The following is a 20,465-nucleotide window of genomic DNA, read 5'->3' on the forward strand; positions in this document are numbered from 1 at the left end:
TTATTTGTCAACATGCAAAAACATTTCAATGAATAGTTACCCTAAAAATGTAAATTTGCTGAAGATGTGCTCACCCTCAGGCCATCCAAAATATAGATGAGTTTGTTTCTTCGTCAGATTTGGAGAAATGTAGCACTGCATCAGTGTCTCAGCAGTGGATCCTCTGCAGTGAATGGGTGCCGTCAGAATGAGTCCAAACAAGTCCATCAGTTAATGTCTTATGAAGTGAAAAGCTGCATATTTGTGAGATAGAAATCCATCATTAAGCCTTTAACTTCAAATATGAATCCTCCATCCATAATAACGCTTTCTCCAGTGAAAAAGTCATCTCATCTGAATCAGATCAAGCAGTGTTTACAAGCCAAAACTGTCCAAAAAGAAATGTCGGTGTCTTTTGATGTAAGCGACAGAGGAAGCAAAATAATGGATTATGGGCTCTCATTTTGGCCAGAAGCAGCAGTTTAAAGGTTAAAAAATCTTAATGATGGATTGTTAACTGATGGACTGGAGTGGTGTGGATTATTGTGATGTTTTTATCAGTGTTTGGACTCATTCTAACGGCACCCATTCACTGCAGAGCATCCATTGCTGAGACATTGATGCAATGCTACATTTCTCCAAATCTGATGAAGAAACAAACTCCTCTACATTTTGGATGCCCTAAGGGTGAGTAAAGTTTTAGCTATTTTTTATTATTTCCAGGTGAAGTATTCCTTTTAAGTGCAAAGGGAAAAAAAAAAGTTTACACGTTGAAATATTTAAAAAAACCTCACAAACAAAGTATACATGTCAGAAAAGTTTAATATTTTTCAGCTGCCATATAAAATATGCAATGTCTTAGAATTACAGTGTTTTATAGTACAATAAAATTATATATGTGCAAAACCAAAAATTAAATCCCAATAAGACAAATACATAAAAATAAAGTGCACCACGCTATTGTAACAGAAATTACACAGTAAAAAAAAAAACATTCAAAACTAAAAGCACCAAAAATGTCAACATCTAGATCAACTGCTACATTGTGAGAATAACGCATTAAGCTGGAGGATGATGTATTATGAGGATGTTTTTATGAAGTCTCTCCCACACGCTGGCTCTGTGTTCAGCTGTCAGGCAGGGCTTAAGGAGCATCTCGATGCTCTCCGCTCTTCTTCTGAAACGCTCTCGGTCTCTGGCCATCTGCATCCAACAGGAGCCGTCCCTTGCGGCCCGGCTGGCGAAACTCCACACCACCAGAGGGCGCACAGTCACCTGATCACTGAAACACACCTGCAACAACACAAAACAGGCCTGTTACACAAGAGTTTCTCTTCAAACCATAACCTTAGGCATGTTAGTCAGGAGTCGCAGGAAGTCATTTGAATACAAGCTGTTGTGTCAAGGGAGGATGATTTGGTGTTTTTAGCCTTATTATAGCAACTATGATCTGCTGACAAAACAGTGACAAATTCACATTCACTGACTTTATCTCATGAACATTTCATTTCCGGCCTGTTGCTCAATCTTGCATCACTTTTGCCAAGAGCTTTTCTTTCTTTCCTTTTGCAAAGAATTCTGTATAATTCACAATACCAAAAATAGTTTATTATCGTTTATTGACTTGTTACTATTAACTTATAGTTTTATCTAATTTAAGTAATTAATTAAAAGAATACTGTTGTAAATATTAATTTATCAGTTTTTGGTTCGGTTTGTTTCGTCTGTACATATAAAATCTTGTTCCATCAGTGCTGTTATTGTTAGCCAAAACAAAGTATTAAAAACCATTTGTTAATTGAAATAAAAGAAAATATAAATAATAAAAAAAAACTTAAACTTATAAATGCTGCCTAGAATTATGTATAATTTAGAATATTATAAATAGGCGTTTATTGTTATTTCATTACGGTTTATTTACATTTCACTATTTATATTGTTTAATTTATATTAAATACTGTTGTATATACTAGTACTTTAAATGTTTTGTTTCGGATAGTTTTCTCAATACATCTAAAAATTAGTTTTGTCAGTCTTATTGTTAACCAAAATGATTAAAAGTTGTTTTTCCTTTAGATGAAAAAAGGCAAATTAGAAGTGTTGCCTTGAAAAACTGAAATAAAAATCTAAATGACAATATATAATATGATAACGTAATGATATAATGAAAATTAGTAGTCAACCGATTAATTGCATCCAAAATAAAAGTTGTTGTTTACATGCGTGTGTACTCATATTTATATATTTATCATGCATATAAAAAAAGACACATACAGCATACATTTTGAAAATATTTACACGTATAAATTTATATAAAATTATATTATATATAAATATATTTAACATAAAAGTAAAATTTTTCTTAAATGTATACATGCATGTTTGAGTATTTATATATACACACATAATAAATATACACAGCACACACACGCATATATATTATGTAAACAAGAACTTTTATTTTGGATGCGATTAATCGTTTGACAGAACTAAAGAAAATCGAAATAATCAAAATATAATATGAAAACAACAAACATATTTACCTTCTTCCCGCCCTCCTTCGAGTCTGGTTTTGGATTTGGCTCACACTCTTCTGGTCTTGTCGCGGGTGGAGGTTGAGTTTGCTGGTTTTGCTTTGAGTTTGTTCTGGAGCCGATGGACGAGCAGAAGCTCAGAGGGTTGTAAGGGTCACCGCGGTTGAGAAACGATTCCCAAAGCTCAAGACTCTCTGCTGATGCCTCGGAGTCTCCTTCATCATCCTCATCCTCATCTGACCATTCAGAATCCTCATCCTCTGGCTCACGGTCCTCTTCATCTTCCTCATCGGTTTCTTCTTCAGACTCCCATTCTGAGAGCCTGTCTTCATCATCTGAATCAATCACTGATGGCTCGTCATCAGCAGCAGGCTCGTCGTCATCAAGCTCCATAACGACCTCTGGATCCTTCATTTCTGAAGCGCCATCGCTGATTTGGCACCCAGGCCTCTCCAAGGCCTCCAGGCCGCTCTTCTTCTTTAACTCGCCGGTCATGGTCATGTTTTTTCCCACACAAAAGAAGAAAAACATCTTGGAGCTGAGAAGCTCGGTCACACTCATACAGAAGTTCACGACCCTCCGGATGACCTGCCACAGATGGACTCTGATCTTCATGATGGACGTTCTGTGATAATGAGTGAGAGGTAGATCTTCATTCGCTCCAGGTGAACCGGACGAAGGCTCAGGACTCATCTTGGATTGCATGAGAAGAGCTTTCGGAGGTAAACCGCACTGATACAGCAGTGGATGATGTGGAGAAATGGTGAATGGTGCCATAATCACACTCAATCTGTAAAAAAAATAATGTATTCAAACATATGCTGTTAAAAAAAATCTATATTTTTCATTATATGTGATGCTGGAGCACAAAAGCAGTCATGAGTAGCACGGGTATATTTGTAGCAAGAGCCAACAATACATTGTATGGGTCAAAATTATCCATTTTGGAAATGGAAAGATTATTTATTTCAATGTATAAATCTCAATTTCATAAAAATGACCCTTATGACTGGTTTTGTGGTCCATATAGCTATTAAAACCACTGAAAGCTTCTCAATCACTCAGAAGAGGGTTGATTGCATTGTTGCTATGACATACTATGACCAGTGTTGGGGAATTACGTAATTTAATTACAAAATAAAAGTAATTGTTACAAAAGTTACAGTTACTGAGAAAAAAAAAAACGTGTAATTAAATTAGTTACTTATGAAAATGTTAACGATTACAAACGAGGTTAACTTACATCTGAATATTTTCACACACCTACAGGTTTGATTGATTTCTTTCACAAATTGCATCTACTGCTCTTATATATGAGAAAGAAAGAAAAATGTAGAAAAGATTTAGAAATTTGAAAAAGTACTTTAATAAAGTAAGTTAAATATTTACACTAATTATATTTTTAATAGGGTAACTTGTAAACTGTAATCTAATACATTTAGGTTACACTTTATTTTAATGTGTCCTTGTTACAATATAATTATATATTTAAGTACCGAGTAATATTAATTAACTGTACTTGCTATATGGTTAGGGTTACATGCATGTAATTATGCATAATTTATTTAGTATAATAGTAAGTACATGTAACGTGTGTAACAAAGACAACTTAAAGTAAAGTGTTACCTACATTTCCAAAGCAACAACACTGACTATGACACATACCAATGTGACAAACCCTGCCTTTTATTATGGGCTGTTTACTAACAACAAAAACACCTACGGTTGCCATGGTATTACCATGTTTTCTGTATTTAAATTTAGATTTTTGGACATATTAGCCAGTGTTTAACTAAACTACTTAACGAATTACTTCTACATCGAATACAAATATTTCAGTTTTGAATATATCTCGACTGTTTATTGATCCACTCATAAAGATGTCCGTACCTTTGTTTGTTTGGTCAGCCTGTCGCTTGGCAGTCGCTCCAGTGACGGTTTGGTTTTCCAATGCTGCTAACGTACTCAAAAACGCTGTTTGAGCAATAAGACGACTTCAATTCAAACATATACTCCATGGTCGCTTTGTTCATAAACATGTCGCGCTCGGTTCGTGTTTCATGTATTTCATTCTTCTGTGCTGTAAATAGAAATGCCGTTGTGAGTGACGGCGCGCGTTTATATAGGACGCGACGACGTAACCCTGCGGGGGCGGGGCTTGCGTGCTTTGCGTGTGGGAAAGCACGTAAGCGCGTTTCGTTACGTTTCCAGAAAGTCCAGCGGTGGGCGGGGCTTGGACAAGAGCGTCTGGTTGAGACTGGATTGCATCATACCCAAATATGGAAAGCGAAGACTAGAACAAAACTGTAAACAAAAACAAGGGGAGTTTCTTGGCGACGACATTTTCATTTTAAAGTAAAGTGAAATGGAAAACACTGAAGACGGCAGGTGCATGCGACTATAAAACAACACTTTATTTTCTCAACACCATAAAATATATTGATGACCTGTATAATCATAGAAGTGGTAAAAGAGCATTACACATGATAGGTTAAAGTATCTCATGACTAATACTGCTGTGTTGACAGGGAACAGTGCCATATACACACATACAAAACTCCATCAGGGTAATATGATATTAGAATAACAACATCGTTTTTTTCTTCTCTTTGTTTTTGCGAATATATATATATATATATATATATTGTATTGTTGCATGCCATTTATTTTATTTTATTTCTTATTTTATTTGTTTATTTATTTATTTTTTTTGCAGAAATATAGTTCTATATAGAGCATAGAACTTGGGGGGAATACAGAGGAGAGAGAAAAAGAAAGAAAAGAAAAAAAAATACAATTTAGACTTAAAAACTTCTATAATGCGGGATGTCCTTCATTATTGGAGGAGACTTTTTGAAGTGATGACAATAATAAATGTAGATCCGAAGCTAATATTTTGCAGCTGGGTTTAAATTTAAGGCAGGCCCTAGCTTTGTGGATATGGTACTTACCCATCATACATATACCTCCGGTTTCACAAGACCTAGTCCCAGACTAAAATGTAAGTCTGAGCTGTTTCAACCGAAAGAAACTTGCACTAACTGATCTTAAAATATATCAGTGCATTTGTTTGGTTTCAAGATGCACACCAGTATGGTTTTTTTCTAAGGCGTGTTTAAAAAAACTACTTAAATGTCCTAATTGAACTATTGCCTGGTTTAACCTAAGCCCTGTCTGTGAAACCAGGCCATAACATGTATGATATAATGTAACTCCTTAATAAATATCATAATGGGAAGGAACCTTATTGATAGAAATACTTCAGAGCTGGTGAAACACAATAAATAGGGAATAACATTACAACCTTAATGTGCCATACACAGCTCATAACAAAAATAAAATGAATCACATCTATCTATCTATCTATCTATCTATCTATCTATCTATCTATCTATCTATCTATCTATCTATCTATCTATCTATCTATCTATCTATCTATCTTAAAAAAGGGTCAGCTTAAAAACAGGCACAGTTAGCATCAGCTGATTCAGAAAAGCTGTTGACCTATTTTAGACTTTTCTGCGACGTTCATGTAAACCCCAAGGAAAGGGTTAACAGGCAATGTGATTATCCCATCTTGTGATCCCATTTCCAGCCATGAAAGAAGGTATTTTATTTGTGCAGAAAGGGTCGTATATGCAGACGCACTCACTGCTTCAGTACAGACGCTGCTGGAGCTGCAAACCCTGGTAAGTGTTACAGTTCTGACCTGTACGGTGCCAAATAATGCAGAATTCTTGTGACTGTATGAAAACGTAAGGTTGAATTGAAATGACTGCTCTTTACTGTAATCCTGATGTATCCCACAAGTTTCACATCATGCTTTCTCATTCTGAAGTGTCCAATGTGATCTTTCATGTGCACTGAATGAATCATGCTTTCTCTTTCAACTCTTTGTGATCTTCATGGTGGTGAATTCTTTTTCTTGAAATTCTTGAATACCATAAAGTTCATTTCTGAAGAAAAAACACTTAAGAAATATTAAAGTGTGATCCAGATTTTAAAGGCACCACCTGATATTATTTATTTCAATAATGTAGCCTATTAATAATGTATTAATACAATTCAATGGCCTTGGTGTTGTGTTACTTTATTCGGCTGCAACCATATCAGTTCATTCTGATGGTACACTGAGTCATAATAAGGTGAATGTTTTGTGTTTCTTTCCCGTGAAATTCAGTGAAAAGGGCGGATTGCTTTAAGATGTTAATCATTGGGAGATACCAAGGTCCGCGGCAAACACAATAACTGACAGGTTTGGGCCCTTTTTCAAAGAGATGTTGTCTCTGGACCTCCTATTGTAGCTTTCTGGAATAGCTGTGTTGATGAAATGGCATAAAATCTGGAAATTACCTCATAAATATTGAATCACAAATAAAGTCAAAGAAATTCTTTCAAACTCATTTATAAGCAGTGACTGTTTCCTTGTAAACAGATTTAACTGTGATATTGATACGCTGGCCTGTGGGCTACATTTTGTGGTCTACATACAGAAACGATTTTTTCATTTATTTTGGAGTTGTCCTTACTCAACCAATTTTTGGTCAGATTTCTTCTCATTTCGTTAGAGATCATATCACGCCCAGCATTCAACTTTGTTTTGAAAATGTTGTGTTTGGTTTTTTCACTTACGACATGTCATTCCATGAGGAATATTATTTGATTAGTTTTTCACTAGTGCTGTCAAACGATTAATCGCTTACAAAATAAGAGTTTTTGTTTACATAATACATGTGTGTGTTCTGTGTATATTCATTATGTATATATATAAATACACACACATGCATGTATATATTTTGAAAATATTTATGTGTATTTACATGTCTATATTTATATTCATATAATTTATATTTAAATAAATATATTTAATATATGAACCTAACATATGTGTGTGTATTTATATACATAATAAATATACACAGTATATAGTATGTAAACAAAAACGTTTATTTTGGATGCGATTAATCGCGATTAATCGTCTGACAGCACTATTTATTACTTTTGCTGCTGGCAAAGTTTAGTATACATAAATGCATGTACGGAGATTATAAACCATTGTTTCTCATTTTGAAATCAGAAGATAAGCAATGCCTAAAATCTATTTACAATCTAATAAACAAGAAAGCTGTTGAGTGTATTAATGTATGTAAACATTTCCATGTTTTTATGTAATTTTTTTTTACATTTTTTGTTTTTCTATTTCATTGTAATTTTGTATCTCTTTTTCTTGTGTTCACCCCTGGCTACTGTAAAATTTTGAATTTGAGTGATTCAATAATTTTAAAAAACTTTCTCTGCCATTGGAGGAAGTGTAACAGCCAACTTATACACATTACTGAATTTAGGCTATGAGTCGTGAGACAGCCAATCGCACTGTTTGCTGATACCGCAATGAGAAATGCGTAAAACAGTCAAAAAACCGTCCGTGATTACTCTTATAAAACAACTTTATTTTCCGGAGTGAACACTAAAAATAGATAAATCCAAAACCAATGTTTAATGGCAAACGTGTTGAAGACTAGCTGATAGCCTGTCGATTCATTAAATCAGTAAAACAACTTTGGCATAGTTTTCCACTGTAATCACGACCGTGGTATATTTACGACAGTGGATTCCATTCGCTTATCTGTAGGCGGTTCCAAAGTCCTTAAAGTCGCTGAGTAGCTTGCCTTAACTTCCCGTTTAATTCTCAGAATCTAATTAGGATTTGATGAGTGTTGGGAAGTAACTAGTTACATGTAACGGAATTATGTAATTTAATTACAAAATAAAAGTAATTGTAATCAGTTGGTTACTGAGAAAAATAAATGTGTCATTAAATTAGAGTTAGGCCTACTTATGAAAAAGTTAAGGATTACAAAGGAGGTTACATCTGATTTTTTCAAACACACTCCCACATACAGATTTAATTAATTTCTTTCATAAATTGCAGAGACTGCTCTAAAATATGAGACGCCAATGCTTCGGGAGTTTAGAACATGCTTATTCCATAACTCTTATTATCATCATACTGCTAAAAATGACTTGATAATTAAGACTGTTTAGTTTTTTTTATCATTGTAGGGTGGTTGCGTCCACACACAGCAGATACATTTATATCCAAACACCATGTAAAAGTGAATTTTGCATTCAATGTCTCCTTTAAAATTAAAATATTATAATCTTAAATCAGGTGATGAAGGATTTCGAAAGTCTGACAGTAATCAGTGTTCAGTATACTGTAAGGTTAACCCTGCATGTTTGAAAATGATTAACAGTTGAAAACATTAGAAATTTAGAAAAGTAATCAAATGTAATCAGTTACATTAAAGTAATTGAAAAGTTACACTACTTATTACATTTTAAGGGGTAACTTGTAATCTGTAACCTATTAGATTTTAACCTTCCCAACACGACCCCATGCCTATGGATCAGTTCATATTACAATTGAAATAATATCCAATCTGGGACTATTTTGATTTCTTGGACTGTCACACAGTTTTATTTTTTACACAGTTCATTAGTACAACGTGTGTCAATATTCTGATATTTGTGAGCTCCTGACTGCAATTGGAAAATGTAAAATATATTTGAATCATAATGCTGAGATATAAAATGCGTCATGTATATTGTACTTGTCTCTAAATTAGATTTGTTGCTGTTGTTCTAAAAACAAAGTTGGTGTGGGGTGTATTTTGAAACCGTTTCCCCTTAAAAACTAGGAAGTTTTACAAATAATTAGAAAGAAATGTCACAAAGAAGTAACACAATGAATTAAACACAAAATAAAAAAGTTAAAAGACTGAAATAGTTTTTTGTTTTTTTTTTGATATAACGTATTCGTATTCCTAAAATTTTTTTTAGAAAAATCTTTTTTTTTTTTACAGTATACTTACACCAAATGTAACCAGAATTCTTGGCATAAATTGACCATGTACCAGAGTAACTCAACCCTAAACTAACCATCAAACATGTGTTTCACAGCGTGAGGTGGATCAGCTCATTATGTGTCCTGATGCCGTGGTGGAGGGCTGCCGACCGCAGTGAAGAGTGTGAGAGCAGTGACATGGAGACTGGGCCCTCGACCCCCGGCGGCCCTGCTGTGGTGCTGGGCCTCCAGAGACTCTCTTTTGCCTACCAGAGTCTCATGGAGATTCCCTACAACACCATCCTTCAGCAGCAGGACACTTTGGAGGTTCTGGACCTCAGTTACAACTTGCTGGACGAGTATCCTTTGGGGAAGTGTGTCTTTGTCCTTTTGCATCCTTAAAGGGATAGTTCACCCAAAAATGAAAATGTGATGTTTATCTGCTTACCCCCAGGGCATCCAAGATGTAGGTAACTTTGTTTCTTCAGTAGAACACAAACGAAGATTTTTAACTCAACCGTTGCAGTCTGTCAGTCATATAATGCCAGTCAATGGGCACACAATCTTTGAGAGAGAAAAAAACATGCACACGCAAATCCAAATTAAACCTTGTGGCTCGTGACAATACATTGATGTCCTAAGATACGAAGCGATCGGTTTGTGCCTGAAACTGAACAGCATTTATATAATTTTTTACCTCTGATACAGGCAACGTCCAACTCTCCTGAGCTCATCCACGACATCCGGTGCGTGATGCGTCAACGGCTCTGGAACATAGATGTATATATACATAGATATATACGTAGATCCTTACATATCGCAGCCCATAGAAACAGTCGCTAATGAGGCATCTATGTATATATATCTATGTGCCAGAGCAGGTTGACGCATCACGCGCCAGATGTTGTTGAAGTCAGACATTGAGGTTTATCAGAGGTAAAAAATGATACTAATTCTGTTCTGTTTCTCGTACAAACCGATCGTTTCGTGTCTTAGGGCATCAATGTATTGTCACGAGCCGCAAGGTTTAATTTGGATTTGTCTGTGCATGTTTTTTTTTCTCTCAAAGATTGTGTGCCCATTGACTGGCATTATATGACTGACAGACTGCAACGGTTTGAGTTAAAATCTTCGTTTGTGTTCTACTGAAGAAACAAAGTCACCTACATCTTGAATGCCCTGGGGGTAAGCAGATAAACATCACATTTTCATTTTTGGGTGAACTATCCCTTTAAGAAATTATCAAACATAGATTTAGCTAATATAACAACAAATAAATGTGCAATTTAAAAACATAACAATACTATGTATGCTTTCATCAGTATTACATAAAAAAGTCAATTAAATATTGTTTTAAATAATTTAAATAGCATTTATGCTGGTAAGGGTAAGGCTTTTGGCCAGTCGATTTTTCTTTTTCAGCAGGACTTTTAATTTGCAAAATGAAGGCAAAATGATATAAAAATAACATTTGCATATTGTTCTAAATATAGTCTCATTGTTAAGCATTGTTTTTGGTATAAGTATGCATCTTTTCTATAAAATATAAATAATTTTATTGGTGTCCCCTGATTTGGTGTCAGCCCTGTTACCTTCATCAAAAAACCCTTGAAAAATAATGTACATTCAAGTGACATAATTTCTAGGAGGTTACATTACCTGTCAACCAGGATTCCTGTGCACTTAAAACACAAGCATGTTTCTCTCTCACTTCTATAATGTTCTATGTTTGATGAACAAAACAAAAAACAGGTTTTGACATGTTTTAACAGGGATGACATTGATTAGGTTTGACCCTGTTTTTAAAGATTGTCTGTGTAAAATTGGTTTTAAAGGTCACCCTCGGTATATTATTGAGCTAATGCCTATATCATTCAGTGGCGTATGAGTTCTAATTAAACTATAGTATCTAGTAATGCTTGTGTCAGTAACAGGGTTGACAAAAAACCATGAAGGTAGATAAATAGCCATAAAATAATAAATGACATAGCCTGAGATGGCACAATAGAATTTCTTGTCATTTTGAGGTGTCTTCATTTCATGGATATTTTAAAAAATCCCATATATATACAGTGCTGCTTGAAAGTTTGTGAACCCTTCACAATTTTCTATATTTCTGCATAAATATGACCCAAAACATCATCAGATTCTCGCACAAGTCCTAAAAGTAGACAAAGAGCACCCAGTCAAACAAATTAGACAAAAATATTTTCTTTGTCATTTATTTATTGAGAAAAACGATCCATTGTTACATATCTATGCATTGCAAAAGTATGTGAATTTTTGCTTTCAGTATCTGGTGTGACACCATTTTGCAGCAATAATTGCATCATGTAGGAGTTTTAGTCCATTCCTCAGTACAGAACCACTTCAGCTCTGTGATGTTGGTGGGTTTCCTCCTATGAACTGCTTGCTTAGGTCCTTCCACAACATTTTAATTGGATTAAGGTCTGGACTTTGATGTTCCGAAACATTAATTTTGTTCTTCTTTAACCATTCTTTGGTAAAACGTCTTGCTGCATGACCCACGTTCTCTTGAGACTCAGATGTCCTGACGTTTTCCTTTAGAATTTGCTGGTATAATTCAGAATTCATTTTTCCATCAATAATGGCATGCCGTCCTGGCCCAGAAGCAGCAAAACAGGCCCAAGCCATGATACTACCACCACCATGTTTCATACATGGGATATGATTCTTGAGCTGGAATGCAGTGTGTTCTTTTCTCCGAACATAGCACTTCTCATTTAAACCAATAATTCTATTTTGGTCTCATCCGTCCTCAAAACACTCCAGTAGTCCTCTGGCTTGTCCACATGATCTTTAGCAAACTGCAGATGGGCAGCAATTTTCTTTTTTAGAGAGCAGTGGCTTTCTTTTTGCAACTCTGCCATGCACACCATCGTTGAACTGAATTTCCTCCATTTGTACACAATCTGTCTGACCGTGGATTTGTGGAGTCCAAACTCTTTAGAGATGGTTTTGTAACCTTTTCTAGCCTGATGAGCAACATCAACTCTTTTTTTCGAGGTCCTCAGTAATCTCCTTTGTTCGTGACATGATTCACTTCCACAAACATGATCAGACTTTAATAGATCCCTGTTCTTTAAATAAAACAGGGCAGGCATTGACACCTGATAGTCATTGCACTGAATGAAAACACCTCTGCACAGATGGACTCTAATATCACCTTCAAATTAACAGCTAATCCTAGAGATTCACATACTTTTGCAACACACAGATATGTAACACTCAATTCAGAGCCACAAACTGAGTAGAAATTTGCAATTTGGTGCAGATGCCGATATTAATATGGTCAAGAAGTAAAATGAAATTCTGATTATAATATAAATCAATGAGAGCTTTATAACAGTATAGTGGATACTTACATAAAATGCGTATATCTCCCAATAATATGTCTTAGTAGATGATATTTAAATGCTTAGTTTTATGATCAATGCTCTGTACATTTTATTAACATATAATGCAATGCAATACGATGATGATTGAGAGATGAACAAATAAACGTTCCCCAAAAGCCTGATGGATATACGATACATTTTTAACATGGTTTTTCTAGAAAATGATCCATAAATGTGTACCTAAGTTCCTTCAGTCCAGTCAGTGTTCATCAATATTACTAAAAATTTAAAAGCTATTTACTTTCTAAAAATCAGTAAAGATTTCACAGCAAAAAGACCCGTGAACCACGAGCTGAAAGTGGATGTTTGCACAATTACACTAAAAGGCCTTTTAGTATCATTTAGACGACACAAGGCATGTAGTAGAATGGGTTCAACCGGTTTATCAGCAAAGTTTTGATCATGTTGATCATTTAGAGGCCTTAGAAATTTGCATAGGCTATCAAATATGATACAGATATGATATACAGTCAAACCAAAATGTATTCAGACACCTTCAACATTTCTCACATTATCAGTTTATTCGATACTTTAGAAAATGGTAATAAAATATGACGATTTAAACTGTGTCAGAATAAATTAATCTTGATAATGTCAGATAACTTTGATAGAAAGGTATGTAATGAATTAGGTTGAATAGCTGTCAGTGGTTAAATTTAAGTACACAATTCTATAATACAAATTTAGGTCAAGCAATTACCAAGCAATGCTTCATTTTGTTCAGTCTGTGGTGTAAAAAGGTCAAATTAGCAATTAAAGAAAAACACTTAATAATAATAATTTGTTACATTTATATAGCGCTTTTCTGGGTTCCCAAAGCGCTTTTAAGCAAAGCATGGTCAGGTCAAAGTGTCTGAATAATTTTTGATCCCATATTTATCAGTTTTACTGGTTATCCTCTGTATGAAGTATTTTTGGGTATAATATGTCACAGTTTATTTTATTTTGCTATCCTCACTTACATAAATGAACTATAGTGTCCTACACCCACTAGTAAAAAAATATCGAAAATTATATCTGATGTCTGAATAATTTGTGACCCTGGAGCACAAAGCCAATCTTACGTAGCACATTTGCAGCAATAGCCAACAATACACTGTATGGGTCAAAATTATCGATTTTTCTTTTATGCCAAAAATCATTAGGATATTAAGTAAAGATCATGTTCCATGAAGATATTTTATAAATTTGCTACCGTAAATATATCAAAAGTTAATTTTTGATTAGTAATATGCATTGCTAATAACTTAATTTGGACAACTTTAAACGCGATTTTCTCAATATTTTGATTTTTTTTGCACCCTCAGATTCCAGATTTTCAAATAGTTGTATCTCAGCCAAATATTGTCCGATGCTAATTAACCATGCATGTAAAAATGTACAAATCTCAATTTTAAAAAATCGACCCTTATAACTGGTTTTGTGGTCCAGGGTCACATTTTTGGTTTGACTGACTGTGCAGGGTAACTTTTCATGTGATTGCCCTTAATTTAGTTGCTAACGGAACCCGGCTCTTTTGGCTGGTTTGGAGAAGCTCAGCACACTCATCCTGGATTGCAATAACTACAACGCACATGTCAAATTCCCCTACATGCCCAGCCTCACCACCCTGTGGATCAACAAGAACAAAATCAGCAACCTGCCCATCATTGTGGAGGAGATCAGCTGCAAGTTCCCAAATATCAAGTGAGTTCAGAATCCCATTCACTCATGCATTAACTACTCAGTCTATACTTCCAGTGATTTATCTGTTTGGTTTCATTGTAGAATTTTCAGTATGATGAACAATGAAGCGGCACCCAGTTACTTTAATGGAGGCAGTCTCACGCAGTACATGGATTACAGGTAAGCATGAGGAGAAGAGATGTATGAAATCTGCAGTTATGTGGTAAGTATTATAATGCCAAAATATACATTTTACTATGTTAACATTCGTCCTGGACTTTTGATCTGTTTTGAAAACTTCAGATGGTATATATACCCTTTTGAAAAAGAAGTATGCTTTAGCATACTTTCAAAGGAACATTTGTTATGGAAATAATATACTTTAAAAGAATATACTTAAGTTTGAACTGAATGTAATGTTTCTGGATGCGTAATTGCATGTTAAATACAATTAAAGAAAATTTATTATAATTTAAATTTATATCACCTGCAATTAGCTAAATTACTAAGTGCTTTTTGACCCACTTAAGTATGACTGAAGTGCATCTTTATATGTAATTTCATAATTACTTTTATTGTCTTTGAAATATGGTTAAAGTACTGCTGAAAAGTAAAATATACTTTATTTTCATTTCTGTTGAAACTTGTCATGTATTTAAATACATTTGTAATGATGATGCTGCAATTTAGTGCATTTAAAATATACTAACTTTAAATGTAATATTGAATAATGCACTACAGTTCAAATTCTAAGCAAGCATTTCAAAATAAGTCTAGCTACTTCTTTAGGCCCAACAAAAGATTATTAAAACTTGATGATTTAAAATGCACTTAAAAGTTAAATGTTTAATTTGACATTATTACAAAAATCACTTTTTAAAAGTGTACTTAAGTGTGCTAAGAAACAGTCATGAAAGTGTTTCACTTTAAGTGGTGTTTTATTGAATTAATATTATATTATCTGCACACACAGCTTTTTAAATATGTGCTTCCAAGATTTAAAGTACACTACAAGTGCACATTCAACACAATCAAGCACACTTCTCTTTCAAAAGGGTGTACTGCCATCTAGTGGTGATGTTTTGCGATACAATTTCTCAATAAAATATCTTAATAAGCAAGCTGTGCTGTAGTATTTGTGCCATTATGTTCAATATTCAATCTGAACAACCTAATATGTAGAGTCCATACTACCTACTATTATATGTGACGCTGGACCACAAAACCAGTCATAAGAGTCAATTTTTTGAAAATGAGATTTGAGATGCACCACTTCTGAATAAATAAGCTTTCCATTGATGTATGGTTTGTTATGATAGGACAATATTTTGCTGATATACGACTATTTGAATATCTGGAATCTGAGGGTGCAAAAAAATCTAAATATTAAGAAAATCGCCTTTAAAGTTGTCCAAATGAAGCTCTTAGCAATGCATATTACTAATCAAAAATTAAGTTTTTATATATTTAAGGTAGGAAATGTACAAAATATCTTCATGGAACATGATCTTTGCTTAATATCCTAATGATTTTTGGCATAAAAGAGAAATGGATAATCTTGACCCATACAATGTATTGTTGGCTATTGCTACAAATATACCCGTGCAACATATGACTGGTTTTGTGCTCCAGGGTCATATATATATATATATATATATATATATTATAGTCACTAACTACTATATTTGTGTATGACAGGCAGTATGTGATCAGTCAGATCCCCAGTCTGGAGGTGCTGGATGACACAGAGGTGCAGGAGAAGGAGCGTGAAGTGGCCCGAAAGACCTACCGGATGCAGAGAATCAGAGAAGGCAGCCGGAGGAGGAAGGAGCTTCATCGCTAACACTATTCACTTCACCTGCTTCACCCGCTTCACCCGGACCACGAGCCAAGCCACTTACAATCCACAACACCCAGAGCACTCCTTCCAGACTTCATGAGCTTCAAAGCCTGGTGACAGGAAAGAAATGTACTCATGCACCAGATTTAAATTCAGATTTGAAGTTACAACAAATAAATGTGAAATGACACCAGAAATATTTAAATATTTTAACGTGCAACCGGTAACTGTCAGGGTTATTTGCTGCCAGGGTTAATAAACTATATTAAATGGAAGAATAATTAATTAACAATTGTACAAACACATTCAGCATTCCTCAAAATGAATAAACCATTGAAATGCAAACTCAGAATATGATGCAAACCTGCAATAATTAAATACGTTAACTAACACAAATATCCTTTCTGTACTTATTCCCATTGTATTGTCCAATGTCTTTGCTGCTGACCTTTAATGATCCAATTCAAGCATACTAGCAAGCAAAAATTACTTTAGATAAACATAACATTTGTGTTTAATTTTTTTTGGTTATTTTGCCAAAAATATAACTTTTTATATTAAAATAAACAAGCCCAGTCCAGATGAGAAAAAGTAATGCAAAAGTAACGTAACTAAAACAATAACTTTTTTCGGTAATAACTCAATATTTTAATGCATTACTTTTAAAAGTAACTTTCCCCAACATTGGTTGCCACCATTAAAAAAAGCAATAAGCCAATGACACTGCAGTCTATAGCTGCTGCTAAAACAGATTATTGATAGCAAATAAAAATCGCATATGTTTTTGTGATAAGGCATATCTCTTGGCTTCAGAACCTCTGATAACCGCTTCACAGAACCACATATACTATATTTATCTCAGCTGTGATGTTTGAGCGTTTTATTGTACAGTATGTCCTTGAAATCAAATTGCTTAATGCTCCTATTTAATGCAGGAAGTTTTGAAATTGGATCATTTCTACAGACTGCAAATTATACTTTTATAGGCTACCAGATTCATGCACATGAATCAGATAAGTCTAACTAAATTATGTAGCTAAGTATGAAAACGGATGTTAAGACATATGCTCTGTGGTGTTTATTAGCCTACAATGGTAATGAACTAACAATGACCTTTAACACACATTCATAACAGAGCAGAGAAATGGGCGCAGAAGCGCTGAATCATTACCGTAATACATATAATATCATAATCAATCTGTCAAAATGTCAAAACTTAGTGTAGGAACTGTTTTAACATTTGCATATATTTTAATATTAAACACTTACATACAAATTACAGTTACATACGAAAAGTATGTTACTGTAATTTATTTCATTTAAACACTAATGTAAACTGTAATGGGCACCTAATGTAATCAGCAAATGGTGATTTTCTGGTTCTGGCACTCTGCAAAAGCATCCTAAGCTACAGTTCTGCTTATACGTCTCATATACCCCTTGCAGAACATGCAAAATTTTAATAATTTAACTAAATGAAAGGAATTGTGTTTTGATGTTTAATTTTTGTAAACTTGAATTGATGTGTAAAATGTGTTTAAAGATCTTTTTTCATTTAGTATACCCTTTAATACTTATGTTCCCAGAAGACCATGCATTTAATTCAAAAAGTTTACACACCTTTACTGATGTCTCTTTTTTTGATTAAAGTAGGCCAATCTGTTTTCAGTTTCACTGAGAGAGAGTTTATTTGTGCACAGGGGCAATGCACATTAATAAACATGACTGTAAATGTGCCAGAATTCGCCAAAAAGGCTATTCTTCATCTGTAGACCCTTCACAGAATGTTAAAAAGTCGCCCTAAAAACAAAAACAGAGCATCTTACACACATATGCACACCTGCAAAGAAGAAGAAATACAAAAGTAAGTACTAAAACATACAAATACATGATTGCACATAAAAATCAAACTAAAATTAATAATAGGAAGTTATATACAAAATAAAATATTGTAAGATTAAATCATAATATTTGGCGAATAAAGTGAAAATTACGAAAACAAAGACATAGCAACATGAGAATAAAATTGTTTATTTATTGTTTATTTAATTAAATTAACTTTAACTTTAAATTAAAATTGTTTATTTAATTAAATTAACCATGGTTTTATTGTAGTAAAAGTGTAGTAACCATGTTTTTTTGGGGGTTTTTTTTTGGCATATTGATTACCATTTGTATAACCACATGGTATTACTACAAATACCATGGTTAAATTATGGTTTGTGTAGCATAACCATGGTTAATTTGTGGTTACCATGGTTTAATTCTATAGTAATCATGTTTTTTTGGTTTAATTTGTAATAAAACCATGGTTAATTTGGATTTTACTATAGACTACCATTGGTACTGGCAACAAATTAAAAAATAAATAATAATTAAATTAGAAAAGTCATTATTTGTCAATACATATCTATGGAAATGTCAATTTTTCTGTCCCTAGCCTAGTGCTTAAAAAAAAAAGATAAATCGCGATTAATCGCATCCAAAATAAAAGTTTTTGTTTACATAATATATGTGTGTGTGTGTGCTGTGAATATTTATTATGTATATATAAATACACACAGATGCATGTATATATTTCATAAAAATAAATTATGTTTATATATTAAATATATTTATTTATAATATAAATTATATGAATATAAATATAGACATGTAAATATTTTCAAAATATATACTGTATGTGTGTGTATTTATATATACATAATAAATATACACAGAACACACACATATATTATGCAAACAAAAACTTTTATTTTGTATGTGATTAATCGCGATTAATCGTTTGACAGCTCTAGCCTTTACAGAAATATTACACTTGAAAAACACTTTAGGGTTACAATTTCTTTATATTTTAAAATGGAACAATATGTTATTTGAACAATTACACCTTCTTGAGCCATCAATATGGCAATATTTGTTTTTTAAGTAAGGGATAATCAACCGCTAGCTATGCATTAAACGATTTGAATGCAAGACGTGGAGGCGAAGAACCGCCCGACGCGCAGCGGAGGTGAATTCAAATCGTTTAATGCACAGCTAGCCGTTGATTATCCCGTTTATGCCATGGACATTTCCCAGCATTCACATATTAAATATGTTAATAATATTTGCGCTGCAATATTTGACCGGAACGATAAAAATGACGGTTATTTTCGTCTGTATTACTATTCAACTATAACTGTATGTTACTATGGTTACCAATGTTTATAGGAAGCGCATTAATATAGAACGTGATTAAACTGACCTGGAACTACATGTGCAGTTAAACGAATTTAATCAACACCTGCCAGCCAATCAGAATCGAGCATTCAGACAGACCATGGCATAATTAATTATAAAGAATTCCAAGCACCACAAAACTGCTCGTCCCCACAGCCATGCACAGAGGGAAAGTGCTTTATTTTGAGGTCAAAAACAGGTTTTTCTACCATTTAAAATACAATAATGTATTCACAACTATCAAATATATGATATAAATGGCATAAAAAAACAAAATGCTGAATAAATATTATAAAATATATAATGAAAACAGTGGTCCCCTGGAATCGTGTCACTGGTGTTACCGTTTAACAAAAATCTGTTATTTTGAAATAAAAATCACACTGATGACATCCTATTTTCTAAACATCTATGAAAAAAGGCCCATGTCCACTGTTTCTTTTCAGTTATCAGAAATTTTCTCATTTATCTCATGATTTCATATGAAGCTTTTAGTTGACGTCACTGGTATGACCTATTTATTGTTAGGGAATTGTAAAAAAAAAAAAAAGACACTAGAATACAAATGGATTAAACTACTTCATTTAGTGAGTATACCATGATTGACAACATGTGGCTTGATACCTTGCAGCAGACATTTTGTAAAATGCATTTTTCATGTGAATTGTCGCTGGTGTTACTGTCACTGGTGTCACCTTCCTTATGGATAACACCAGTGACGATCAGTATATCAGGTCTAATGTATGTCTCTGGTGATTAATTGTGTTACTGTGTTACTGTACTGTTTTTTGTTCTGTCACATTATATAAATAAAACACAATCTCCTTATTTGGTGCATTTTCATTATTTTTCTGTAACTCTGACTACATGTGCTGAAAATAAATCGAGAAATAATATTTCATAAAAACTTTTAATATTGCTAAAAGCCAGTGACAAAAAAATAGTACACGTGGTCTTGA

General features: G+C 33.7%; 2 protein-coding genes across 5 annotated transcripts; one reads left to right on the top strand and one right to left on the bottom strand.

Annotated features, from left to right (window-relative positions):
* Nucleotides 1–785: 785 nt before the first annotated feature.
* On the bottom strand, nucleotides 786–4,614 carry ppp1r15a (protein phosphatase 1, regulatory subunit 15A). Its single transcript, XM_058780483.1, has 3 exons — nucleotides 4,404–4,614; nucleotides 2,523–3,303; nucleotides 786–1,272 (listed from the first exon to the last, which is right to left on the bottom strand). Exons 2-3 carry the CDS (start codon nucleotides 3,288–3,290, stop codon nucleotides 1,039–1,041), a joined length of 1,002 nt encoding a protein of 333 aa, XP_058636466.1. The 5' UTR covers nucleotides 3,291–3,303; nucleotides 4,404–4,614; the 3' UTR covers nucleotides 786–1,038.
* A 158-nt stretch (nucleotides 4,615–4,772) lies between these two features.
* On the top strand, nucleotides 4,773–16,993 carry LOC131544435 (probable U2 small nuclear ribonucleoprotein A'). Of its 4 annotated transcripts, XM_058782621.1 has the most exons (7): nucleotides 4,871–4,901; nucleotides 6,138–6,202; nucleotides 6,694–6,768; nucleotides 9,477–9,719; nucleotides 14,283–14,465; nucleotides 14,547–14,624; nucleotides 16,143–16,993. In XM_058782621.1, exons 4-7 carry the CDS (start codon nucleotides 9,508–9,510, stop codon nucleotides 16,285–16,287), a joined length of 618 nt encoding a protein of 205 aa, XP_058638604.1. In that variant the 5' UTR covers nucleotides 4,871–4,901; nucleotides 6,138–6,202; nucleotides 6,694–6,768; nucleotides 9,477–9,507; the 3' UTR covers nucleotides 16,288–16,993. The 4 variants fall into 4 exon arrangements, with proteins under 4 accessions (XP_058638603.1, XP_058638602.1, XP_058638604.1 ...); XM_058782619.1 differs by lacking the exon at nucleotides 6,694–6,768 and having other exon boundaries at nucleotides 4,781–4,901; XM_058782620.1 differs by lacking the exons at nucleotides 6,138–6,202; nucleotides 6,694–6,768 and having other exon boundaries at nucleotides 4,773–4,901.
* The last annotated feature ends 3,472 nt before the right edge of the window (nucleotides 16,994–20,465 follow it).

This window comes from Onychostoma macrolepis, chromosome 07 (genome assembly GCF_012432095.1).
Source record: "Onychostoma macrolepis isolate SWU-2019 chromosome 07, ASM1243209v1, whole genome shotgun sequence".
NCBI lineage: Eukaryota > Metazoa > Chordata > Actinopteri > Cypriniformes > Cyprinidae > Onychostoma > Onychostoma macrolepis.